Here is a 22,693-nt window from a genome sequence, read left to right as displayed (position 1 = left end):
TCACCGCAATAAATTCTAAAAAATATATTAGTTTTTGTCAACTTCAGATGCAACCGTTTTTTAAATCTGGGTCCACATGAGCCCCAAGTATACAAAACTAAATTGGTTCACATGTGCTACCCACATGAACAATTATCAAGATGGAACAGTGCCCAGCGAACCTTTACTGTCATGTTTCTCTTGAAGAAATTGCTGATGATGCACTCCATGACAGGCATCAATTTTTTTCATATGGCTTCCCCACCAGCAAAGCACTTACTAAAGTGGCAACCTTCTTTTGCTTTCTTAAGAAAATTTATGGTAGGACAAAAGGCAGGCTTCTGTTCCTACTAACTAATTGTAACTTCTGAATTTTCCAACAAGAAAGCAGGATCTTTTGCAGCCCAACGTTGCCAATAATGTCATAAATTTAACATTAAAAAAGGAAGTGCAGGAGGTACAGGTGATCCATTTAGCCAGCCTAGTAAATCTTCCTGATAGGAATGAAATTGAACAGCGTTAACGATTGATCAGGGGCATGGATTAGGAAACCTTGCATGAATCTTGTTTATGTCACCAATTATTTCAGATGTGAGCTCAACTTTCATTGCATCGAGAACCTCCTGAAGCTGCCACAACTTAGTAGCCCCAAAAACAGCACTTGCAACAAGAGGATGTCTCAAAACAAAGGCTGCCAAATGAACTATATTACTTAGATAAATAAATAGACTAAGAATGGATAAACTATAGCTTATAAAATGATCACCCATGCTCGATATGTTCAAGGACCACAATCAATGGAGGATATTAACGATCTTTCCAATTTATAGGTATGTGTAGACTCTATCTAAACATTAAAGACATTCCAAACTTAGAGCACCCATCAGTTGAGAAGCTCCATTCATTGAACTGAGTATATGTTTCAAATGGTAATACCATGCACAGATAACCATAACTTCATAGATGGCATGATATTTTTTCATTAAATGGGTATACATGGCATGAGGGAGTGAGAGGAAGGATATCAAACCAATTGCAAGGGATACAGGATGAAGACCATATTTTCCAGCAATATGAAGATATTCCTGCGCACAGAGAGAGAGAGAGAGAGAGAGAGTATAGAGGAATCAGTCAGATCAACATGCACAGGGCAGACATGAAAATATAATGCTAACCTAAACAATGAAAGCGGCAAAGATCCACAAAATACATGAAAAAGTATGTATTCTTAATTGCTTTGAAAAGACAGTGCAAGCCATTAATTGCTATACAATGGTATGTGATAATCAGATTCAAACAAGTCTAACAGAAAAATCTGCTTAAACAATCACCATTTCCCAATCAAGTTTCAGACCAGTCTTTATTTCTGCTACTAGTCAACAATGAATCATGAATAAAGATTTCACTTTTGGGTTCCGGTGGGGGATGTGAGGAATATCAACTGCTTGGCGGAACTTTTGGGTTATAGAGTTGCTTCTCTTCCTATGAAATATCTTGGTCTTCCGTTGAGGGCGTTTTTCAAGGCAAAGAATATTTGGGATGGGGTTGTAGAGAAGATTGAGAAAAGATTGGTGGGTTGGAAAAGGGGGTAGAATCACTCTTATCAAAAGTACCATTTCCAACCTTCCTACTTATTTTCTTTCATTATTCTCATTACCTGTAGGTGTGGCAAATTGGATTGAGAAGTTATTTAGAGCATATTTGTGCAGTGGTGTGGGAGAGGAGAATAAATTTCATCTTGTGAGCTGGAATAGAGTTTGCTGTCCTATTGTTATTGGAGATTTAGGGGTTCGAGATTTGAGTAGTTTTAATAAGGCTTTATTGGGAAAGTGACTGTGGATGTATCAACTGGAAGGGGAATCGATGTGGTGGGAGGTTATTGATCGGAAATATGGGAGTGATTTTTTTTTTGGGGGGGGGGGGGGGGGGGGGGGGGGGGTGTTGGTGTTCTAAGGAGATTAGGGGGACTTATAGTGTGTCTTTGGAAATTTATTAGAAAGGGGTGGGAAGATTTCGCGAAACAAATTAAGTTTGATGTTGGAGAGGGTTCAAGAATTAGTTTCTGGTTTGATGTTTGGTGTGGTGAACATGCTCTTTTTAGAGTGTTTCTGGCTATTTTCGAATGGTTGCTAATCAGCAGGAATCTGTTTCAGATTTGTTGATCCGTTCTAATGGAGCTGTGCAATGGGATGTTAGTTTTATTAGAGCTGTTCAGGATTGGGAACTTGATGAGGTTGCGGATTTTTTCAGTTTCTTGTATTCTCTGGATATTGGAGGAAATGAGAGCGATTGAATGTTATGGAAGCATATAGGGAGTAAAAATTTTTCGGTTCGGTCATATTATGAGGTGTAGTTCAGCATCACACTTCTTTTCTGTGGAAGAGTATTTGGAGAGTTCACGTGCTGTCCAAAGTTGCCTTTTTTATTTGGACTGCATCACTTGAGAATATTTTGACGATTGATAATTTGAGGAAGCGTGACATGATTGTTATGGTGTGGTGCTTCATGTAAGATATATGGTGAATCAGTGGATCATTTACTTTTACACTGTGAGGTGGCTAAGGCTTTATGGGATGATGTATTTAGTAGAGCTGGGCTGGTTTGGGTAATGCCTAAGAAAGTGGTGGACTTACTTGCGCGTTGGAATAGGCTTCATAGTTGTTCTCAAGTGGCAGCTGCATAGAAGATGATTCCTTTGTGCATTATCTAGTGTATTTGGCTGGAAAGGAATGAGCGGTGCTTTAATAATAAGGAGCTCACTGTAGAGGAAATCTGGAAATTTTTTTTTGTTCTCCTTGCTTCAATGGTTCTCTGCTATTGTACTTAATGGAGGGACTGTTCATGAGTTTTTGTTTTCGTTTTATGCTCCTAGAATATAATTAGGTGCTTCTTTTGTATACTTTTTTTTTTATAAGTTTGTTTCTGTTGTATTACTTCCTATGTACATAGGCTTCATCTATTTCATTCAATGAATAAAATTTTCTTACTTATCAAAAAAATAAAAAAAAAGATTTCACTTCCAAGTTACAGGTCTGGGGTCTAATCCTTTCCTCGGAAGAGAATTAGGAGGACTAATGTTCCACACAGGGTGGTCTATTTTGTGCAGACAGCTGCCATAGGCAAAACTTGCCATTTCTCACATTGAACAATTGGTGATTGCTTGGTATTGTAACTTGTATGTACCATAGAAGTGAACTGTTGACCATCTTTTGCTTCATTGTGAAGTGGCAAATGCTCTGTGGAATACTTTCAGCCTACTTTAGAAGCGTAGTGGATCTTCTTGCACGTTGGAGGTGTCTATGGAGAGAACAAAATGATTGCTGCTTCGAGGACTGTAAGAAATCAGTGGATAACTAGAATTTATTTATTTTCACTAAAACCCTATTTCTTTGGGTGGTCAGTCATATCTGGGATAATGATCTTCTACATCAGGACTTTCTTTCTTTTTTCTTCTAATGTTTAGGTGTATATATCAAATACTCTTTGGGGACTTGGATGTCACCACCTGATGAGATTGAATATATTACATTTACTTATTAAAAAAAAACTATACAGCTTCTTAATAAGCCCCTCAGACTACTAAAATCAAATCTGATGAGCATCTGCTTACCATGCTAGCTGCTTTTATGATGCTATTGGACATGTTATACCTCGATTCCCCTTCTGAATACCTACCTGAGAAGGATGAACAAAACAACAGTTCCACATGAGAAAAGTTCACTAGTATTTTGCAGATAATTGCCAATTATTAATGTAGGTAATTTGTTAGTAACCTTTAAAAAGATTCAACCGAGCATGTGCTGAACCCCCATCAGGCAAAAAATACTTCCCTGAGAGAATGCCCATTGCCAGGGGGCTGTAGGCCAATAAGCTGATCCTAAAAATATAATGAAAAGGAGGTCAAATATAAGACAATTACTTTCAGCAGATTGTTTCGATTTTCAAACTACAACGATATGAATGCAGCAAGACCCATTTAAGATACCCCACATGGGTTTTGTCCATCTAAAGTGCAGCCACACATGATAAGTAAAACCAAACCAAAGTTTCTCATTGGCAGAAAAATCCTTGCCCCTATATACATCTTTGAAGTCCCAAGTTTAAATATCATTAATTAATTTTCCTGTTTCACATAAATAATAACCATGTACACAAAAATCACTTCTTTTTAGTTGAATCCATCCTGCACCACTCTGGAAAAAAAGGATATTTAAACCAAATTCGAAATCATTAGCAATGAATTCCATACACAAGTGGGAAAGCACCAACACAGCGCATATTGAATCAAATACTAAATCTTCTCTTGAAGGCAGAGCAAGGGGCAGCTGCTTTGAATCAAGTTACAAAGTTTTTATAAGTATCGCAAATTTTATTCAAAGCACAAATGAACACAACCCAATAGAAAACATCCAACTATAGGGAAGGAGAGAAAGAACACAAATCCATAAATTCTAGAAAGCTATAGGAGCTGAAACTAATTGCACCACCATCGATACATAAGAAGAATTGAACATAAGGACTCGTAAATCTATCACTGTCCTCTCCCAATCTTAAAAAATCCAGGCATTGTGCTCCACCAAGTACACCAAATGAGACATAAGGGGACCATCTTCTAAGCCTCGAAGTTGGTATGACTAATAATAAGACTATGCCAAGTAGCCATCATTGAATCACGTTGCTACTTCAAACAACCTGAACATTACTTTCACGATTCCGATGATGCCAACATATTCAACATTTTTAATTAACAGTCATAAACCCAAGAAACTCCACGTAACTATATCTGAATGCCATAACCTTTTTTAAAACAGCTTTATTCATAAATTAGCTTGTGCAAGTTGAGCAAATTTTAAATGTCATTTCATACCCGAGTAGATCAGTTTAAATTCCACCCTAAATCATCAATACATTGACATAAACACATGACTACCTCTCATGGTGACAGCACTCAGCCATTCCAGAATCAAAATTTCGACAAAGCAAGCTGTATGAGTTCTATCACAGAGACAATGAGTTGTACATCAGCATTGTAATAAAAAAAGTAAAGAGAGAAAAATAGCAAGAGAAATGGAGGAATAGGAATAAGAAAACAGAACAGGAAGCCTCGCGGTTCTGAACCAGATGACTCACACAACCTGTACTGATACTATCCTAGGACAACGAGAAGCCCTTTCAGCTGTCTGAATGAACTTCATGACACCATATGGGGTTTCATTACTGAGACCAGTGTATCTGATCTACAAACAAAAATTTCCATCAAACTTCGAAAGGTCACGTTATTTACAGATGAAATATAGAGGCAGAACGGATGATATCATCACTCACTTTACCAGCATCAACAGCTCTGCCAAGAGCATCAAGTTGTTCCTCTATGCCAACTGAACTGAACTGTCGGATTGGATCATATTCAGTTTCTCCAAACATGGGAACATAGCTACAAAATCAGCCATTAGTTAATTCAAGAGTACAACATTGGGTTGGTGTGAAAGAAAACAAAACTGAAAGATGAGCATTATTTTTTTCATATATCCCCAAATTGTGTTTAGCCATGCAGCTACTTTAATGCCTACAGATATTTGAGGTAAAGATCCACATACAAACCGATCTGGCCAATGAATCTGATAAAGATCAATGTAGTCAGTTTGCATGCGCAGCAAGCTGCACCAATACAATAAATAACTCATCAAACCATGATACAAATTACTTAAAAATAACTGTAAATAATCTCATCCTCCATAATGCTATAACAATTCCATTAAAAGAAACCATGGGCTGTAAATCTTAGGTAAAAATATCATACTAACACCAAATATAACATTGTATAACTTCAGTATGAGTTCTAGGTTTTTTCTATTGTATAAATCCAGTGTACTTGGGTTATGCCTATTTATATTAATAAAATGTGTATATCTCTTTGCTGCCAAGAGAGGGTTTTAGTGGCAACACACAAATTGCTGCTATGTGGAAGATGGTCCCCATTTGTCTACTGTGGTGTATTCGGAGGACAAACGATAGAAACTTAGAAGATTGTGCACGGTCATTGGATGAACTCGACACTTTCTTCTATAAAACTCTGTTCCATTGGGCACCTATCAAAAACTCTGTTCCTTTGGGCAATAGCTTTAGATTTTAATGAATTAAGTCTCATGATTTCCTTGTATCGGTTTCTAATTCCAACTGGTGTTTGCCTGTATTTGTGTACTATCGGTTTCTAATTCCAACTGTTTGCCTGTATTTGTGTACCTGGGCTTCGCCCATTGTTATAATTAACAAAATTTATATTAACTTATTGAATAAAAACAGAAGACATTGTATGACTTTTGCTTAATGTTATTTTGGGAAGCATAGGCAATGGCCACTGATAATACTATATTTTGGAGAAATCTCATCCCACACTCTTTAGGCCCCATTAGTGTGGATATCATATTGGAGTACAAAACCTAGTTCAGAGATAGTCAAATGGCAAATTATGCTTCCAAATCAACGTTTTTTCAATCACGATGGAATAGCATTTACATACACTAGGAACGTTTTGAAAACAAGGAACGTTCTCCGGATGAGCTTAGAAGTTTCTTTTTCCATTCTTTATTTCTTTGGGCATCTTCTTGTGTTCTTAATGGAGCTTGCTTCAATGAGTTTCTGAAATCTCTTTCTAGCTCCTTTTTATGTAACTAGGTGTATGTTGTTTGTATACCTCATGTATACTTGGGCTATGCCTATTTACTTCTATTAATAAAATGTTATCTTACTTATAGAAAAAAAAAAAAAAATGGCGTGGCTTGGGTTAAGCCTTTGAGGGTGGTGGATTTATTAGCCTGCTGGAAAAATATTCAAGGCTTCCCCCAGGTGGCTGCAATTTGGAGGACAATTCCTTTGTGCATTAAGTGGTGTATCTGGATGGAAAAGAATGATCGGTGCTTTGAAGATAGGGAGAGCACGTTGGAGGAACTTCAGAACTTTTTTGTACACACCTTATTGCTTTGGTTTTCAGCCATTGTGCTTACTGGAACTAGTGTTCATGATTTTCTGTCTTTAATTTTAGGTTCCTAGAATTTATTTATGTGTTCTTTTGTATACTTCCTATGTACACAGGTTTCGCCTACTTCATTCGTATCAATAAAATTTTCATTTTACTTATCAAAATAAAATTTAAAAAAAAAAAAGAAAAACGAAAAAAAAAAAAGGATTTACATACGCTAGAGCATTCTTTTGGAGGACTGGTTAGTTTCAAGAATGTTAATGTCCATTTCCTTCTAGATAGATGTCTCTCTTGTATGCTTCCTGTCTACTTTGGTTGTGCCTTTTGCACCTTATATAAAAGAATTATTACTTATAAAAGAATGTAGATCTCCAAAACTTGAATCTACTGCAGACTGAACTAAGTCTGTCTGAGCAAACATGCTAAGATAAGACAAGAAATCATGAGAGATTATCTTCACCATACAAGAGAACCAAGAGATGACTACCTAAGAACACCAGGGGCATGGGAGTAGGTGGGGATGGGACTAACAAATACCTCAATGTAATATGAATTAAAAAATAAAAGACAATAGCAAGCTGGCCAACATATATTGTGTACATAAAATGCAAACAATTAGGACTAACTTCTCACTAGTTTAGTCCATCTGACAGCGTTAATACAAGATATCTGGGCTTACAACAACTTCACATGAGTAGGTGTAAAAACAAACCTGTTTTTTTAATAGGTAAACAAAACTTTATTAATTAAAGAATTAGGCAAAGCCCGATACAAATAAGAAAAAAACACTGTGTGCCCTAATTAAGAAGGCGCCAAAGAAATAAGAAAGTCATGAAGGTCCATGCCATTAAAGTCAAACCTGTTGTCAATGGCCTTGGTAATATTCCAGGCATCTAAACACATTGGCCCACCTCGTATCCAAGTCATTTGCCCAGATGGTCCAGTCACCTAGATAGAAACAAATCACAATGTTCAAAGCTCAAATTTCAAACAATTATAAAAAACTAACATGGATCATAAACTGTCTATTAAAGCTCACAAACTTCCTGCTATATACAGCCTTACTGTCATTACGGTAGTACACTAGGGTCAGACGAGTACGAAGAGGCGTATAACATACATGACTTGGAATTATTACAGCAATAATTACAGTAAAACGATAGTACAGAGGCCACAGAAAAGGTACCTTCATGTGCTTATAGAATCTCTCACCTTAATCCAGAAAATATACCTCAGCGTTTTACCCACCACCCAAAAGAAATAATTATGGAGCAAAAACCAAATTCAACAAATGAAAGTCAGATTGAAATGCATTCACAATTGCCTAAAAAAATAGCACAAAATTGTACATTTCTGTGACATTTAAGTTTAACCGATCCTAAGAGCACGTCTAACTGAAAGCAATCGCATACAGAGCAGAAATTTTCACAGGGGACTACTATAGAAACCCTCAACAAACTGTCAATTTGGTCATGTACTAGAATTGAAAATTTGGTCCTCAGACAGATAAGTGACTAAAGCAAATACAGAAGGGAAGATAAAACTTAAGAGCAAAGCAATAAAGCAAATACATTAAAGATGATCCTTTTGGAACTAACTCGGTAATAGGCTACCCGAGAAGTATGCCATATACTATAAACGTCAACAGCTTTAGAGTTGAGTTGAGACCTTTGTGGCCAAGACGACGCGATCCCTAGAAATTTTCCTATTTCTAACCCAACGGCCCAGGTACTCTTCGCTCCTACCCTGAGTCTCAGCACGCTGAGGCACTGGATACCTACAAACATAGCAACGTACCCAGAAGTTGAATCTAAAAAGCATATAGAACTTAAGAAGGGCGTCCAGAATTATAGACATATAACATATACATGGGGGTAGCCGAAGAAAGACTAACTTGAAAAAGAACCAAAAAAAAAAAAAAAAAAAGAACCCAGAAAGGAACCTTAAGGGATAAAGGGGGTATACATTTCTGCAGAGTCGAAGAAGTTGATTCCGGCACTGAAAGCTTCGTCGAGAAGGTGAAAGGACTGGGGCAAGCTGTTTTGTTCACCAAAAGTCATGGTTCCTGAGGAAAACAAAAAAATAAAGTTAATCTCGGTTTGAAGAATTAGAGAGTAGCGACTTCCATAAAAGAGCAAAAGTAGCCAGACCTAAGCAAAGCCTTGAAACTGTCAGATTGGGAGCGAGGTTGAAGAGAGGAACAGACATTGTGTCGTGTGAGCAGTGGTCGACGCAACGAGAGATGAAAAGCAATCGTAACTAGTTTCAAGTTTGCTGATAAAAGCGCCAAGTGAGGAAGGAGTAGACCCAATTATCCTACAAAAAATGAAAAAACTAAGCGAGGAGTAAAGTCAAGTCTGGAATAAGAAGATTCCCCTAAGACGAAAAGTCAAAACACTACTAAGTGGAGATGCAGGGGATCGAACCCTGTACCTCTCGCATGCAAAGCGAGCGCTCTACCATTTGAGCTACATCCCCTTTCGATACAACGTCCATCACTTATATTTTAAAACTCTAAAAATATTTCTTAAAATAATTTGTGTTGGCCACCGACTCTGCTTTAATTTTAATTTCTAGGTACAAGTCTCAAATAAACAAGTTATATATAAGTCTTGTATAAAAAAGTAAGTTTTATCAATAAAAAATATTTATTTACACCTTTTTTTTAAGATGGAGTCCATTTTTTTTATAAAAATTTGTATGATATTTATCTATTTGAAACTTGTACAAATCATTCTTTTTTAGAATTTTGAGCAGCCATCTCTAAAGATTGAAGTTTCACTTTCACAGTGGATCTTTGCAATCAAGATTTCTTACAATTTTTTTTATATAAATATTTTGTACAATTTAGAAAGAAATAGACACACGTAAATTCCACTATATTAAATGTTATACCAAAATAATTCACAGATAACATCTTAGATTTCATTTAGATAGTAAAATAGTCTCAGATATTTTGTTAATAGTAATTAAAAAATAATAATAAAATATTAAATACTAGTGAATATTAGTAAAAAAATATATAAAAAGTAATGATAAAATAATAAATAGTAGTATAGTGTTCTCACTACCCACTCTACTACCCAATCTAAGTCTAAGTATAGTGAAATTTACATATTGTAGATGTCTCTATCCTGATTCTAACAAAATATTTGGACTAAAAATTACAAGAAATCTCAATTGGAATCTTTGGCTTAATGAGTTATGAGCGTGACATTGGGAGATATTTTTGTATGAAAGTAGCTATAGCGAACACACTTTCACCAGCCCTTGACTCGAAGTACGTGGTGATTGGCCATCCTCTGCCCAACCCCTTTGTTCCAAAAAAAATACAATTTAATTTTCATTATTTCCTTGGCTGCTTTTCAATCAAAACTATATATATATATTTTAAGAGTAATGATATATATATATAATACATTATACAATATATTATATAACAATGTTATAAAATAAGAATATTTTTGTAAAATTATATTATTTTTATAGATGTTTTATAAAAATACCTCTCATTTAAAACAAAGTTGTATAAAATATTGTAAAAAATAGTGTCTAAATTATTATTTTTTAATTAGAGATGTTGAGACAATTTAAAGATCTTAAATAATTTTTAACCTATTTTTGAAACTCTCAAGTAATTATATATTGAGTGGAATAAATTATACTTAGTTAAAGTGTCACTAAATTCAATTATTGGTCAACTTTATGTCGGAGAGAGAACAAGATCATAAGTTGCTGTCAACCAAAGGGTCGTTGATAAATAGTATACCTATCTTAACAAATACATATACTTTAAGGTAAGATGGTAATTATGAGCCACCAACCAACCACACACAAATTGGGATGTAAACACTCCTTAATTACGTCCATCTCTACCATTAATCCAACTCAATTAAATTAAGAGAAGTGATATTTACAATTATAGAATACGTAAGCATTACGCACTTCTTTTAAAAAAAAATGAATATAGGATTTTTTAATTGTAGATCTCACTCATTTTTAAAAATAGTACGTAACGCTTATACAATCTATGATTGTATCTAGTATTACTCTTAAATTAATTGATATTTATAATCTAAATAAGGACCTTCACCGGATCAACAAGCTTGTGAAAGAAGCAACAATAAATATTACATTGTATATATAATTATAGAAAAGACAAGACCAAAAAAAAAAAAAAAAAGAAGGAAACTGACTCAATTGAGTGTATAATTCTTTAGATCGATATGATAGTATCAGTTGGTACATGAGCTGTCTTGAATTGTTGGTGAAGAATGCCCTTCATCATACCCCATTATATACTTTATATAGCTCCTTGCGTGCATGGGGATTTTTGGTTTAATGCTTAATGCATGATTGTGTTAATTAATTTATGTTTGGAATGATTTCCAAGCAAATGATTTGAAAAATTGCTTACCAAATGTTGATTTATGCAACCACTTTTTTAGTTAAAAAATAAAAGTTTATGCCCCAAATTCTATTAAAGTCGTCACGTAAGGTAGAGAAATACCATGTTACAAAGACCGTAGATTATGACAAATCCTAAAATCGAAATTTTGAAATTACTATTTTCACAACTAAGAGAGAAATTATTCATTATCTCATTTAATCATTATAATTTTTATTTAATTTTTAAATTTCATCTCATCTCAACTCACTATTTAAATCTCTCCTAAAGATCTAATGCCTCCTACAAGGAAGATCAGCTCGATCCGTACTATATGCACCTAGCATTTTATTTTTTAAAATTGTTGTTATATTTTCAAAGGCATTTGTAACCACGACGCAATGGATTTGTAGCACATACAAGTAAAGGCTAGCTACCGGCTGTCGTGTATCTGTGGGGACGAGAAAGGTTGTATTATAGCGCTGCAACATGACATAGCTAAATCCGAAACAAAAAAATACATGACATAGCTAAGGAAGCGTGCATGAGTAGAAAAGTTTTGACCTCACAATATCATTTTCGTCGTAATAGTATTAATTTGTTGATTAACATGATGATGATGATGATAATAATAATAAGATGAGTAGATATCACTCGTGGAGCTATTTTTACGTCTTGATTTGTAGTCCATATTATAATAATCGAAATTATTTTACCCTAATTTATTATTAATTTTAAATTAGACTCTTTTTTCGTAGTAATGTATTGTGTTGAATTTTCAAGATGATAAATTCAAAGAGAAATATTAAATGGTTTCTAAAATTGGTTATAAGACATGTTTTTGTGCTCCAAAAGGTAAGGCTGCACGCTTCATTCAAAGGAGACCGACCAATAAGGCAAAAGAAGCGTCTCTGACCAATGAAGTTACCATGTTTTGTCCGGATAAGAAGAAGATCCTTTTCGATCCTTGTCCTGTCCAGGACACAAACATGTCATCAACCGTCGGTTTTGCGAAAAAAATGCTACTCTCATCGTCGGTCCCGACAAATTTTTTTTTTTTTTTTAGTGATTAAAATGAGTGTTTTTAATGTTGTTGTGAATTATTTTAAAAAAAATTTAAGGTATACAAAAATTGAATTGGAAAAAAAAAAAAAAAAAGAAGTAATTTCAATAGGATTATCAAAATTGAAACTCGTAAAAAAAAGAAAAAAAAAAAACTGTGAACAGTAACCCGGGAAACATACAAAAGCAGCGCCAAGACTTCACCCGAATCAAACCCCGCATCTTCTCTCTTCTCCTCTCTCTCTCTCTCTCTCTCTGCGTTATCTTCTCTTCTGGTTTTAGCTTCTTCTGTTTCTTTGTTCTGTTTGTCGATGGAACGTACATGATATATAACCTTCAGTTTCTTCTTCATGGTATGTCCAAACCCGAGTTTAACTTGCTTTAGTGATTTGAATTTCTATCCCAAAATTATGAATTTTTTGTCTATGGCATCAACTTTGAGTTTTGTTTCTGATGTGGGGTCACGCTTCTCTTCATAATTCATTAATTTTGTTTGTTATTCTCTTTTTTGGTCTGGTACTTCAATAGGCTTCAGATTATTGTTGTGGTTTTTTAATTTTAAGGGTGTCGGTATTTGTTTCATATGTTTTTATTGCTCTTCCAAGACGCCAGTTTCTTCCCCAGTGTCACATCAGTTCAATTTCTTTGTACCTACGTCAGTGTCTGTTTCATATGTTTTTAAGGCATTAATCAATATGTATATATAAATTTTCTCTCTGATTTAGACTTTTTCTTGGTTTTTACTTGTAATTGGCTTCTTTTGTTCATGGTTTGCCTTCTAATCCAAATGTGGGGGGGGGTCGTATTTGCAGAGAAAACGAAATGCTATTAACGAAATCAAAATAAGAACAACAGATGCTATCTATGCTGCCTCTGATTCTCCTTAAGGTAAAAATTCCCATCTTCTCACTTATTTTACTCAAAATTGCACATTTCTCTAATACCATTGCTAGCATGATAGTGATGTTGTATACATTCTTTTCTTTTTCTTTTTCTTTTTCTTTTCTCAGTAGGTTTCTGATCTTCAGATATGAAAAAGAAGGTAGATTCATCTTCTCCTGTTGGAGTTCTTGAGGACTACTTTAAGAGCTCAGAATCGGAAACATGTTCCTCGAAAGAACTAGCTATAGTCTCCAAAAACTCAAAACCCGTTTCAGGCTGGCGTGGATTTGTCCAGTTATTAAGAAATAGATCCAAGAAATCATTAGACACATTGCATCCTCTCAGTGTCACCAAGCTCTCAAGAAGAATGAGTGGTAGTATGAGGGAGGCCATGTCCATGGTGCCTTTTTTTCGTGTCCATCCCGATTTGACTTATACCAATTTACCATGGAAGAATTTCAGCTTGTATGAGCTACAAACTGCTACCAATTATTTCAGCCACGGTTTGTACTTTGTAGTATGCTTCAAGATTTCAATTTTACATCTGGAAATTTATTTATTAGCACACCCATTTGAAATTAGTTCTGCCATACCAAGATAAAGCTTTGCTTTGGTGTAGAGAATCTGATTGGAAAGGGTGGTTATGCTGAAGTTTACAAGGGGTGTTTACGAGATGGGCAGCTGGTAGCAATCAAACGTCTGACAAAAGGGAAAGCCGACGAAATTGTAGCGGACTTCTTATCAGAGCTTGGAGTAATGGCACATGTGAACCATCCAAATACTGCTAAGTTAATTGGTTATGGGGTTGAAGGAGGAATGCACCTCGTTCTTGAACTATCTCCACATGGGAGCTTAGCTTCCCTGCTTTATGGTCAGTTATCGTTTTTGGGTTACTATTTTTCAAATCTTGACGATTGATTCAATGGATCCTCATTAATTCTTCTCCTGCGGCAAAATGGGATGCATGTTTTTATAGGTTCAAAAGAGAAGCTGGAATGGGGTATTAGATATAAGATTGCACTAGGGACAGCTAAGGGTTTACTTTATCTTCATGAGGGTTGTCAGAGAAGAATTATCCACAGAGACATTAAGGCTTCAAACATTTTGCTTACAGGGGACTTTGAGCCTCAGGTACCCTTTTTAGTCAGTTAACATCAACTTATGTAAGCAACCTTTGTTTGGACATTATTGTAGTATGGACTCAGTACTGATCTTTTGTACAGATTTGTGATTTTGGACTTGCAAAATGGCTGCCAGAGCAGTGGACTCACCATATCGTATCAAAATTTGAAGGCACATTTGGGTTTGAAACCAACTTAGTTTTGTGCAGTTATCCACCACATGTTTAGCTTGAAGACTCATTGCTTCAATTCTTAGAGTGCAGGTATCTTGCTCCCGAGTACTTACTGCATGGCATAGTTGATGAAAAGACTGATGTTTTTGCCTTTGGTGTGCTGCTATTGGAAATAGTCACTGGACGCCGAGCACTAGATTACTCCCAGCAAAGCCTTGTTTTATGGGTATGTTTCTTGCTTATTTGGTCATGTGCAGGTACTGGACTTGTATCTTAAATTTACAACTCAGATGGGTGGCTATTGATTAGTGCCTCTCTTTGTACTGGATCAGGCAAAACCTTTGATTAAGAAGAACCACATCAACGAGCTCATTGATCCTTCTCTTGGTGATAACTACAACTCTCCTCAGATAAATCTTGTGCTCTTGGTTGCTTCTTTATGCATTCAACAGTCCTCAATTCGACGGCCCTGTATGAGCCAGGCATGTTCTGTTCTTGAAGTGATAATGAAATTAAGGGATAAACTTCCCGGTAACTGTTGAGAGGGACACAATGGTTGATTCTTGGAATGTTACTTACCTGAAAGACTGACTTTATCATATATTAGTTAATTATAAAAGATAAGGCAAGGTTTAGGGAAATTTAGTAAGACTAATATATACATGTTTTTCAATGTCAGTGCTTCATTGTTGTCTCTCATTTTCAAGACATTCTAGTAATATGGTATTGGGTAACTTTTTTATATCCGATTGGCTGCTAGGTCTTGAGTATGATAACTGAGCTTGTAATTCTTTAGCTTTTCGGTCAGTTAATTTGATCTACTTATTATTTTATAAGTGAATGTCCTGTCTTTCCTAGTAGGTGTAAAAGTAAGCTATGATACTTGTTTTATATTGACATTAGATAACTCTGTAGCTACACAACACCATGTGTGACAAATTCCATTGCTTACATTTGAACATGGGTACCAGGTTCTGCAGCTTCTGAGTGGCGACCTTAGCTGCTTGAAATGCATGAGAAAGAGCCGAACCGAATTCTTCCGAAAAGCATTCCATGAAGAGTTCATCAATGCAGAAGAGTGCTACGCAACCAAGATTTAGTTAGCATTAAACATCATCATTGGTGGATCAGATATGGAATTCCCAGCAACGATGATCGTATCTCATCATTCATCTTTTATGCTGTTGATGAATGAAACAAAGCTTTGGTTCATCTTGCCCCATCAACCATATAGTATGTTGGACCCAGAAGAAAAGAATAATTATATGCTTCTGTTGGAGATGGAAGAAAGGAATGTTTATGCTTTTTAACCTGTGTACTTAGTTAAAAAACAAATGGAATGAATGACATTGGTTTTAAACCTAAGTGCACAAAAAGAATATAGGAAACGAAGCTTGAAAATGTCAAATTAGCTTTCATTGTAGAGAATACGCTGTACAGTTTAATTTACATGGATCAAGTTAAAGAAACTTTCTTCAAGGTCATTTGCAGTTGCATATCCTTCTTAAGAGTGTCTGATATTCATTGAACAGCAATTTGGAGCTGTCAAATGCTTTTCCTAGTTAAGAGAAATGCTAAGACGTCACAAAATAAAATTCACAAACTGACATAGTTTAGATATGATATGTTAGATTTTCTTTACTGTAAAATTAAATTTATAATCAGATGCATCAGAGTCAATTTGTAAACTTTATTTTTATTAATGCAACACCTAAAATGAGTAGAATAGGGGGAAAGATTGTGCGGACTGAGTATGGTTAGCCATACAATAATCACAGCTAAAATGAATCGGCCGAGTAGATAATGTCTACCATTAATTATCTATTAGCACTTAAGTCAAACCCCCCATTCTTATCAAGGGTTGGCTTTCATCAGTCTCGATTTACCATTATTCTTTTGGGGTTGCTTGTCGTGGGATTTTCATTCTCTCTAGAATGAAACATGCCTCAAAATAATAAAGAGAGACTTCATAATAATAGAAATTATTTATAAATTGATGTGTTTGGATGTAATATATCAAAATATAAGACTATTTTTATTGCTAAATGTGACTTGATGTATCACAAAAATCTCAATTTATATATATATATATATATATTGGAAAATCTAATTGAAAGCGATTATGCGCACTAATATGCACACCCATTCAATATGATTGATCAGAAAGTAGATTTTATTGAAAACAGTACTAATTTGAATTTGGAATATGAAAGAAACAACATTAGTACGCAGATTGGTATACAAACTTGCTTGTACATAACAAAACTCATATTTTTTCTTCATAGAATCATCAACTCTTCTCACAATGATCTACCAAGTCAAGAAAACGTTGCTCAATTAAAAGCGATGACAATTCAAATGGTCTATACCTATAATTGGATGACATTATGTCATTATTGCAAGTTCTATTAATATCAACTGAGAAAACATAAATGTAATAAAGGGGCACCCATAGTTGGCACCCTTTTCCCTTCTCTTGGGATTATGAGCCTTGATGGTTGACTCTTAATAACTAGCCAACAGATACACTTAGAGGCACTATTATACAGTACCTCCCCATTTTGGATGAATACATGTGAATATGAAAGTGAAAATCTCTCTCAATATAGTTCTTTCTAGTTCTGGTATTTAGGTTGTGGAATATGTATGTATTGCTCTGGTTTCACCACATAACACACTCCACTATTGATACTTGAAGATTTTAGATGAACAACGGCGACGAAAAATCCTTGGAACAATTACACTAGATCCAAGATATTTTCGACGGTAATAGCACTTCCGCTATGTATTATAATCTAGTATTTCTAAAATTGATATCAGAGCATGATCGGTTTCTTCCCAATTTATATTTTGTTGTCTGTATTGCATTTTTTCCAAAAACATTTTCAAGAATTTTTTCCTCTATCGATAACTATGGCTGCTTGAGAGGTGCTGCAAATAGCCATAACATAGAAAAAGATGTTGTGCGCGAGATTTGTTTCGCCCAGAGCGACTAGGTCATACAATAGTACGCACCAGACCATTGTCATCCCTGTTTCATTAGGTGGCACTTTGGCCACTGTATCGTGCGCATGGAAGGAACAACGCTACCATGAAGGCTGGCTCATGGTGCAACCCGCACCCATACCTCGCTAACTAGATGGGCATAGTGAGATCTCACTGCCCATGTCACTACGAGCACCAGCCATACAAAATGATGTATGGGTGCTACGCGACAAGCAGTGCCACACTGGGTGCTACGCGATAAGCAGCGGCGTATGTGGTGTTGCGCAACAGCAAGAGCAGCGTGATCTAGGTGGAACAACAAGCACATCTAGGTGTAGCAATGGTGCGCCACTCATGGCGCTACGTTGACAAGGGTGTTGCACACATCAGCTGAGTGTTGCGTTCCCAAGACATAGTGCCCACCTGTTGTGCACAGTGCACTCTAGTGGTGATGTGCTTGCCTCGGTGCTATGTCAACCGGTGTCATAGCTAGAACTAGTCACGTTCTCCACACCGTGACGTGGCACAGTGTACAAAGCACTAGTGTGGGCACACCATCGGGGTACTGCACCGCACATGGCTTTGCGCACACCAACTAGGCCGTCACCCCCAAGATACAGCATTCTGCCCAAAGGTGCTAGCTGCGCAGGATACAATGTCAGGAACCCTGCCATGGTGTAGCACAGCACACTGTGTAGCGTGGGGCAGCGCTTCCACGACTTGGTGCCTCTGCCAAGAGCTTCAGAGTCGCTATTAATGGACGGCACACTGCAATTGGCAACGGTTAACAAATTAGGTACGACTTAATTAAACTGAAAAGTCTTGCTTGTGGTTGAACTGATGCAAGATGGGGTTTAGACTAAGATAATTTCTCGCAAGGTTTTCTTTTCTCTCCTATAGTGAATTGGAGAAAATGAAAAATATTAAGCGAGAAATAGGGATATCACTAGTTAGCTGCTAAAACGTCGTAGACTGTATTTATTGTAGAAGGAGATTTTTTTAGCACTTTTAATGCGATATTAGTGAAGTTTAGACCTAATTTGATTTAAGACTCATTGAAAGTAGTGTTGTTAGTGAGGATTCCTAGATGTTTAGAAGTTGAATGGTCACTTATTATCTCAATAATATTATTTCTCAGGTGGATAGATAATATGTTAAAATGTGTGGTGAACGCATAAGATGATGGGTGTGAAGTTTGAAAAATTAAAGGTTTTCTCGCTAATAAGATCTCTCTCTTTTATTTAGTAGAGTCAATGAGAAAATGCAATATGAGTATTTTTTTATGTTAAAGTTCCTAAACATGCATACTAAGGACATGAAATAAATAAAAAAATTGTCTCATCATAAGGATGAGATTTCAAATTTTATTTATTTATTTAAAAAAATATATATTTTTAAGGTAAAATATTTTCTGAATCACAATTGTATGAATTACATGGTGAGAGCAATTTATCTCGCAATTTTATTGGAACTTTTCTTGAAAGAGTCAAATAGTTGATTCTTGCAGGAGAATTAGATAATTAGCTTTTTGTGATATTTAGGCACAAAGTACTATGAGTGCATGATTGTTGCTTGTACTATTTTGGTACAAAAAGCAAATGAATGATGCTCGTACTGTTTACATGTGGCTTAAACGAACTGTCTATTCAAAAATGCTCAATGTACCTAGTCATTTTTATTAATGACCTATTGAATAAAATGAGGTTTTTTGAACACTATTGACAATCTTAGAAAAATGTCCTCTTAATAGAGATGATGATCTGGTTGTCTTATATAATTAATTGTCGCCTAATGAGTAATTTTCTATACTATGAGATAGTGGACATGAGTTTATGAAAAATAGCTCAAATTTCATGTCTTGTGAGATTGTTTACAAGCAAAATAGTTTCTAAGAACTTTTGTTCAAAATTCATAGCCAATTAATGAGATGAAAAATGTCAAAAAATAGTTTTACATATACTATTTGGTGTTTCTATTATGGTTTACTCATGAGAGTTAGAGGTTGAGATTTTATTAAGGGGTAAATATGACTTACTTGCTAAAGTGAATTTGTGATGCGAGTTAAATAAATCATTAAAAGTAATAGCTAGATTGTTGTAATTATCTTTGGGGGCTAAGGTCTTAATCGCTTTACTCTTAATAAATAACAAAATTTGGTTATCTCACATGTTGTTGTTAAGTATAAGAGATTCATATGAAATCCTGAAATCACAAATTAAGTTTGCTAAACGTTATTTGTGGTCACTTTGTATATTCTTAAAAGTCACAGTTATATTTGCTGACTAGAATATACGGTTTATATTGTGAATTTAGCCTTAAGTGAAATTCCCGATGAATCATTGACTTCACGATTGCGCAAAGTTATTTATTTATTTATTTATTTATAAAAAACAGAGTCTCTTAGTAGACACATGTTTTTGAAAAGTTACTACACATGATAATGCACATGGAGATAAATGGTTCTAAAACACCACTTGAGAGTTATGGTTTGATTATTTTTAATTAAGCATGTGATTTCTCTCTGTTATGGTATTGCTCTTCGTGCACATGACACTAATGTGTTCTATGATCATGTGGTGTGACTGAAAGCTTTTTTTTTTTTTGTAAGCATAAATTTGGGAGTTACGGTGAAAAAGGTATGTCGACATGCATAGACCAGTTCACTCACACGAGCGATTATTTTTACAAATGGGTAGCTAGCAAAGATGAGACAATTTGTCACTTGATACTTGTCCAAAGAGGGATAAGTTGTAAGACACAAAAGATATGCAGCCTTAGTGAAAGCTAAGATGAGATCCGTCATATTTAAGAGGACCGTGCATAATTACCCACAATCCATGTAGCCTGTGGTTTAGCCATATGCGAGATCCTTTTTAGCGCTTCGGATATCGAGCAAATGGAGGTATTCGGGTTAGGTGCTGAGATAACGATTAAACTAAGATCTGTACAGTGTATTGAGATTAGATATATGCTCTTTCTTTGGAAAGAGAACTCCACCATAGCATATATTTTAAACTACATGTGCTTGTTACCAACAGTAAAGGTGAGTGAGTGGATCCCTGCTTCCTTATCCTGTGAGTCCTATAGGTCATAATTGTGTGATCTTAATTTATTTATGTCCTTATCAGACATTTGATTGTGTCATGAGGTTGATATTTTAGTGCCTTCTACTTAGACATGTTATCTATGACTATGGATGATGAGGTGTAAAGAAGCATTGCTAGGAAAACAACTGGACTGAAACTAAAAAACATGAGGGCGAATGGAAGACTATTTGGTAACACATTGATATTGGTGTGTACTCACTACTGGCAAGTTATGTTGCTTCTTGAAAGTTGCGATATAGTTATGAGTACATCATGTTTTATGGAGATTGAGCATTGCTCTGAGTCATTCGGACTCAAGTACTATCACTACTATTCTTTACTTTATTATTACTTTTCACCTACTTTTTATTACTATTCAATATTTTATTATTACTTTTTCATTACTATTCACAAACATTCTTAACACTTCTCAGGTATTCTCACAACCCAAACCAAGGGTAGTTTTAGGGATGTTGCTATGCTGGTCTTCTCTCAGAGAGATTTGATATAGTGCTTTCATTTTTCTTTTACGGATGTGCTCGACAGTCGCACAACTTATTTGTTAGTAAGAAAAAGATTGAGAATATATTGAGAAATGTAGGTCTGAGATCTTGCCCATTATATACGAGTGAGAGACGTAATAAAGGGGCACCCATAGTGGGCACCCCTTCCCATTCTCTTAGGGGTTATAAGCCTTGCTGGCTGACCCTTAATGGCCAGCCAATGGTTACACTTAGAGGGGCTATATTATATAGCTTCTGAAAATCTCTCTCAATATAGTTCTCTCTAGTCTCGGTATTTAGGCTGTGGAATATATGGGTGTTGCTCGGTCTTATCATGTAGCACACTTCACCATCAATACGTAAAGATTTCGGATGAACAACAACGACGAAAAATCCATGGAACAACTGCATTAGATCCAACATATTTTCGACGGTAATATTGCTTCCATTGTGTATTATGATCTAGTATTTCTAACAATAAATTACAACAGTTTCATTGAAATGACACTGTTTTGTCCCTTACTTTAATCAAAGAGGCACGCCTCAGGAAAAAAAAGGGAAGTCATTTATCCACAACATACTGAAATTAAAGTTACAAAATGAGCAACACTTCACTCATATGATATGACCTCATCTCTCAAGTCACAAAAATGGTCTCACCTTGACCATAATCGAAGTAAATAGGACAAAAAATGATGTCATTTTGATAACTCTTAAATTGAATCCCAAAATCAAATGTTTAAATAACATCGATAATATTTAATACAACTCTCAAATATGAACCCAACAAGTGGATAAAAAGTAAATTTTGGATGAAAAATAGTAGAGTTGATTATGTACAATTAATGAAAAAGTCAATTAAAGTACAAAATGAGCAAAACTTCAATTATATTTATTCTACGAATCGGGCTGCAGAGTAGCTCGTTCAAGCTTACCGCTATTCAGTTTTTGGTTTTTTTTTTTATTTTTTTTATTTTTTACATTTTTAAATATATATTTAAATATTTAAAAAAAAATAAAAATAATTCCAATACATTTAAAATCACTTCCTTAATCACTAAATAAAAAAAAAAAATGGCAAGCGATCAAATTGAGCGGTAAATTTGGGAGGACAAAATAGTTTTTTTCTCATTCTAATGCTATATAGAATATATGACCTCATCTCTCAAGGCAATTTTCCAGCCAAAATGGTCTCACCTTGACAATGATTAAAGCAAACATGACAAAAAATGTTGTCATTTTGATAACTTTTAAATTGAATTCCAAAATCAGTCATTTAAATAAGATTGATAATATTTAATACAAGGATAATGAACCCAACAAGCGATAAAAAAAAGTTAGTGTTACGAAGTCAAATATCAAATTAATTTAGTTATTAGTAAATATAATTAATATGTCAAATCCATCAAAATAAATCAATGGGTATGATATTCAAATCAATTCAAAATAATTAATGTATTAAATGAGTTATGTGGCTGATATGATACAATTCATTTATGAACATGGTTGTGTCGTATTTGATTTGACTTATTTAAA

The 22,693-nt window shown here is 35.1% G+C and overlaps 2 protein-coding genes and 1 non-coding gene across 7 annotated transcripts; 1 reads left to right on the top strand and 2 right to left on the bottom strand.

Annotated features, from left to right (window-relative positions):
- Window positions 1-9,294, bottom strand: LOC121260899 (protein tas-like). 3 transcript variants are annotated; one of them, XM_041162973.1, is made up of 12 exons: window positions 9,109-9,292; window positions 8,924-9,023; window positions 8,627-8,735; window positions 7,818-7,906; window positions 5,581-5,637; window positions 5,305-5,413; window positions 5,115-5,216; window positions 4,910-4,974; window positions 3,753-3,856; window positions 3,590-3,654; window positions 1,010-1,064; window positions 1-670 (listed from the first exon to the last, which is right to left on the bottom strand). In XM_041162973.1, exons 1-12 carry the CDS (start codon window positions 9,164-9,166, stop codon window positions 510-512), a joined length of 1,074 nt encoding a protein of 357 aa, XP_041018907.1. In that variant the 5' UTR covers window positions 9,167-9,292; the 3' UTR covers window positions 1-509. The 3 variants fall into 3 exon arrangements, with proteins under 3 accessions (XP_041018907.1, XP_041018906.1, XP_041018905.1); XM_041162972.1 differs by having other exon boundaries at window positions 529-1,064; window positions 3,753-3,850; window positions 9,109-9,294; XM_041162971.1 differs by having other exon boundaries at window positions 529-1,064; window positions 9,109-9,293.
- A 69-nt stretch (window positions 9,295-9,363) lies between these two features.
- On the bottom strand, window positions 9,364-9,436 carry TRNAA-UGC. Its single transcript has one exon. It is a non-coding gene; the product is annotated as a tRNA-Ala (tRNA).
- Window positions 9,437-12,596: 3,160 nt separating this feature from the next.
- LOC121261707 (receptor-like cytosolic serine/threonine-protein kinase RBK2) lies at window positions 12,597-16,048 on the top strand. 3 transcript variants are annotated; one of them, XM_041164200.1, is made up of 9 exons: window positions 12,597-12,760; window positions 13,220-13,295; window positions 13,436-13,792; window positions 13,909-14,160; window positions 14,266-14,420; window positions 14,513-14,592; window positions 14,674-14,809; window positions 14,916-15,065; window positions 15,555-16,048. In XM_041164200.1, exons 3-9 carry the CDS (start codon window positions 13,438-13,440, stop codon window positions 15,681-15,683), a joined length of 1,257 nt encoding a protein of 418 aa, XP_041020134.1. In that variant the 5' UTR covers window positions 12,597-12,760; window positions 13,220-13,295; window positions 13,436-13,437; the 3' UTR covers window positions 15,684-16,048. The 3 variants fall into 3 exon arrangements, with proteins under 3 accessions (XP_041020134.1, XP_041020133.1, XP_041020132.1); XM_041164199.1 differs by having other exon boundaries at window positions 13,421-13,792; XM_041164198.1 differs by having other exon boundaries at window positions 12,598-12,760; window positions 13,418-13,792.
- Window positions 16,049-22,693: the final 6,645 nt, after the last annotated feature.

This window comes from Juglans microcarpa x Juglans regia, chromosome 4D (genome assembly GCF_004785595.1).
Source record: "Juglans microcarpa x Juglans regia isolate MS1-56 chromosome 4D, Jm3101_v1.0, whole genome shotgun sequence".
NCBI lineage: Eukaryota > Viridiplantae > Streptophyta > Magnoliopsida > Fagales > Juglandaceae > Juglans > Juglans microcarpa x Juglans regia.
This window is presented reverse-complemented; position numbering and strand designations above follow the sequence as displayed.

What these genes read in the sequence shown, in the direction of transcription:
- LOC121260899 (XM_041162971.1), bottom strand. Translation starts at nt 9,166, where the DNA reads ATGTCTGTTCCTCTCTTCAACCTCGCTCCCAATCTGACAGTTTCAAGG. An exon ending in AGTTTCAAGGCTTTGCTTAG is followed by an intron (nt 9,024 to 9,108) that starts GTCTGGCTACTT and finishes TGTTTTCCTCAG; the next exon opens with GAACCATGACTTTTGGTGAA. An exon ending in TTCTTCGACTCTGCAGAAAT is followed by an intron (nt 8,736 to 8,923) that starts GTATACCCCCTT and finishes CTATGTTTGTAG; the next exon opens with GTATCCAGTGCCTCAGCGTG.
- LOC121261707 (XM_041164200.1), top strand. Translation starts at nt 13,438, where the DNA reads ATGAAAAAGAAGGTAGATTCATCTTCTCCTGTTGGAGTTCTTGAGGAC. An exon ending in AAATTTGAAGGCACATTTGG is followed by an intron (nt 14,593 to 14,673) that starts GTTTGAAACCAA and finishes CTTAGAGTGCAG; the next exon opens with GTATCTTGCTCCCGAGTACT. An exon ending in AGCAAAGCCTTGTTTTATGG is followed by an intron (nt 14,810 to 14,915) that starts GTATGTTTCTTG and finishes GTACTGGATCAG; the next exon opens with GCAAAACCTTTGATTAAGAA.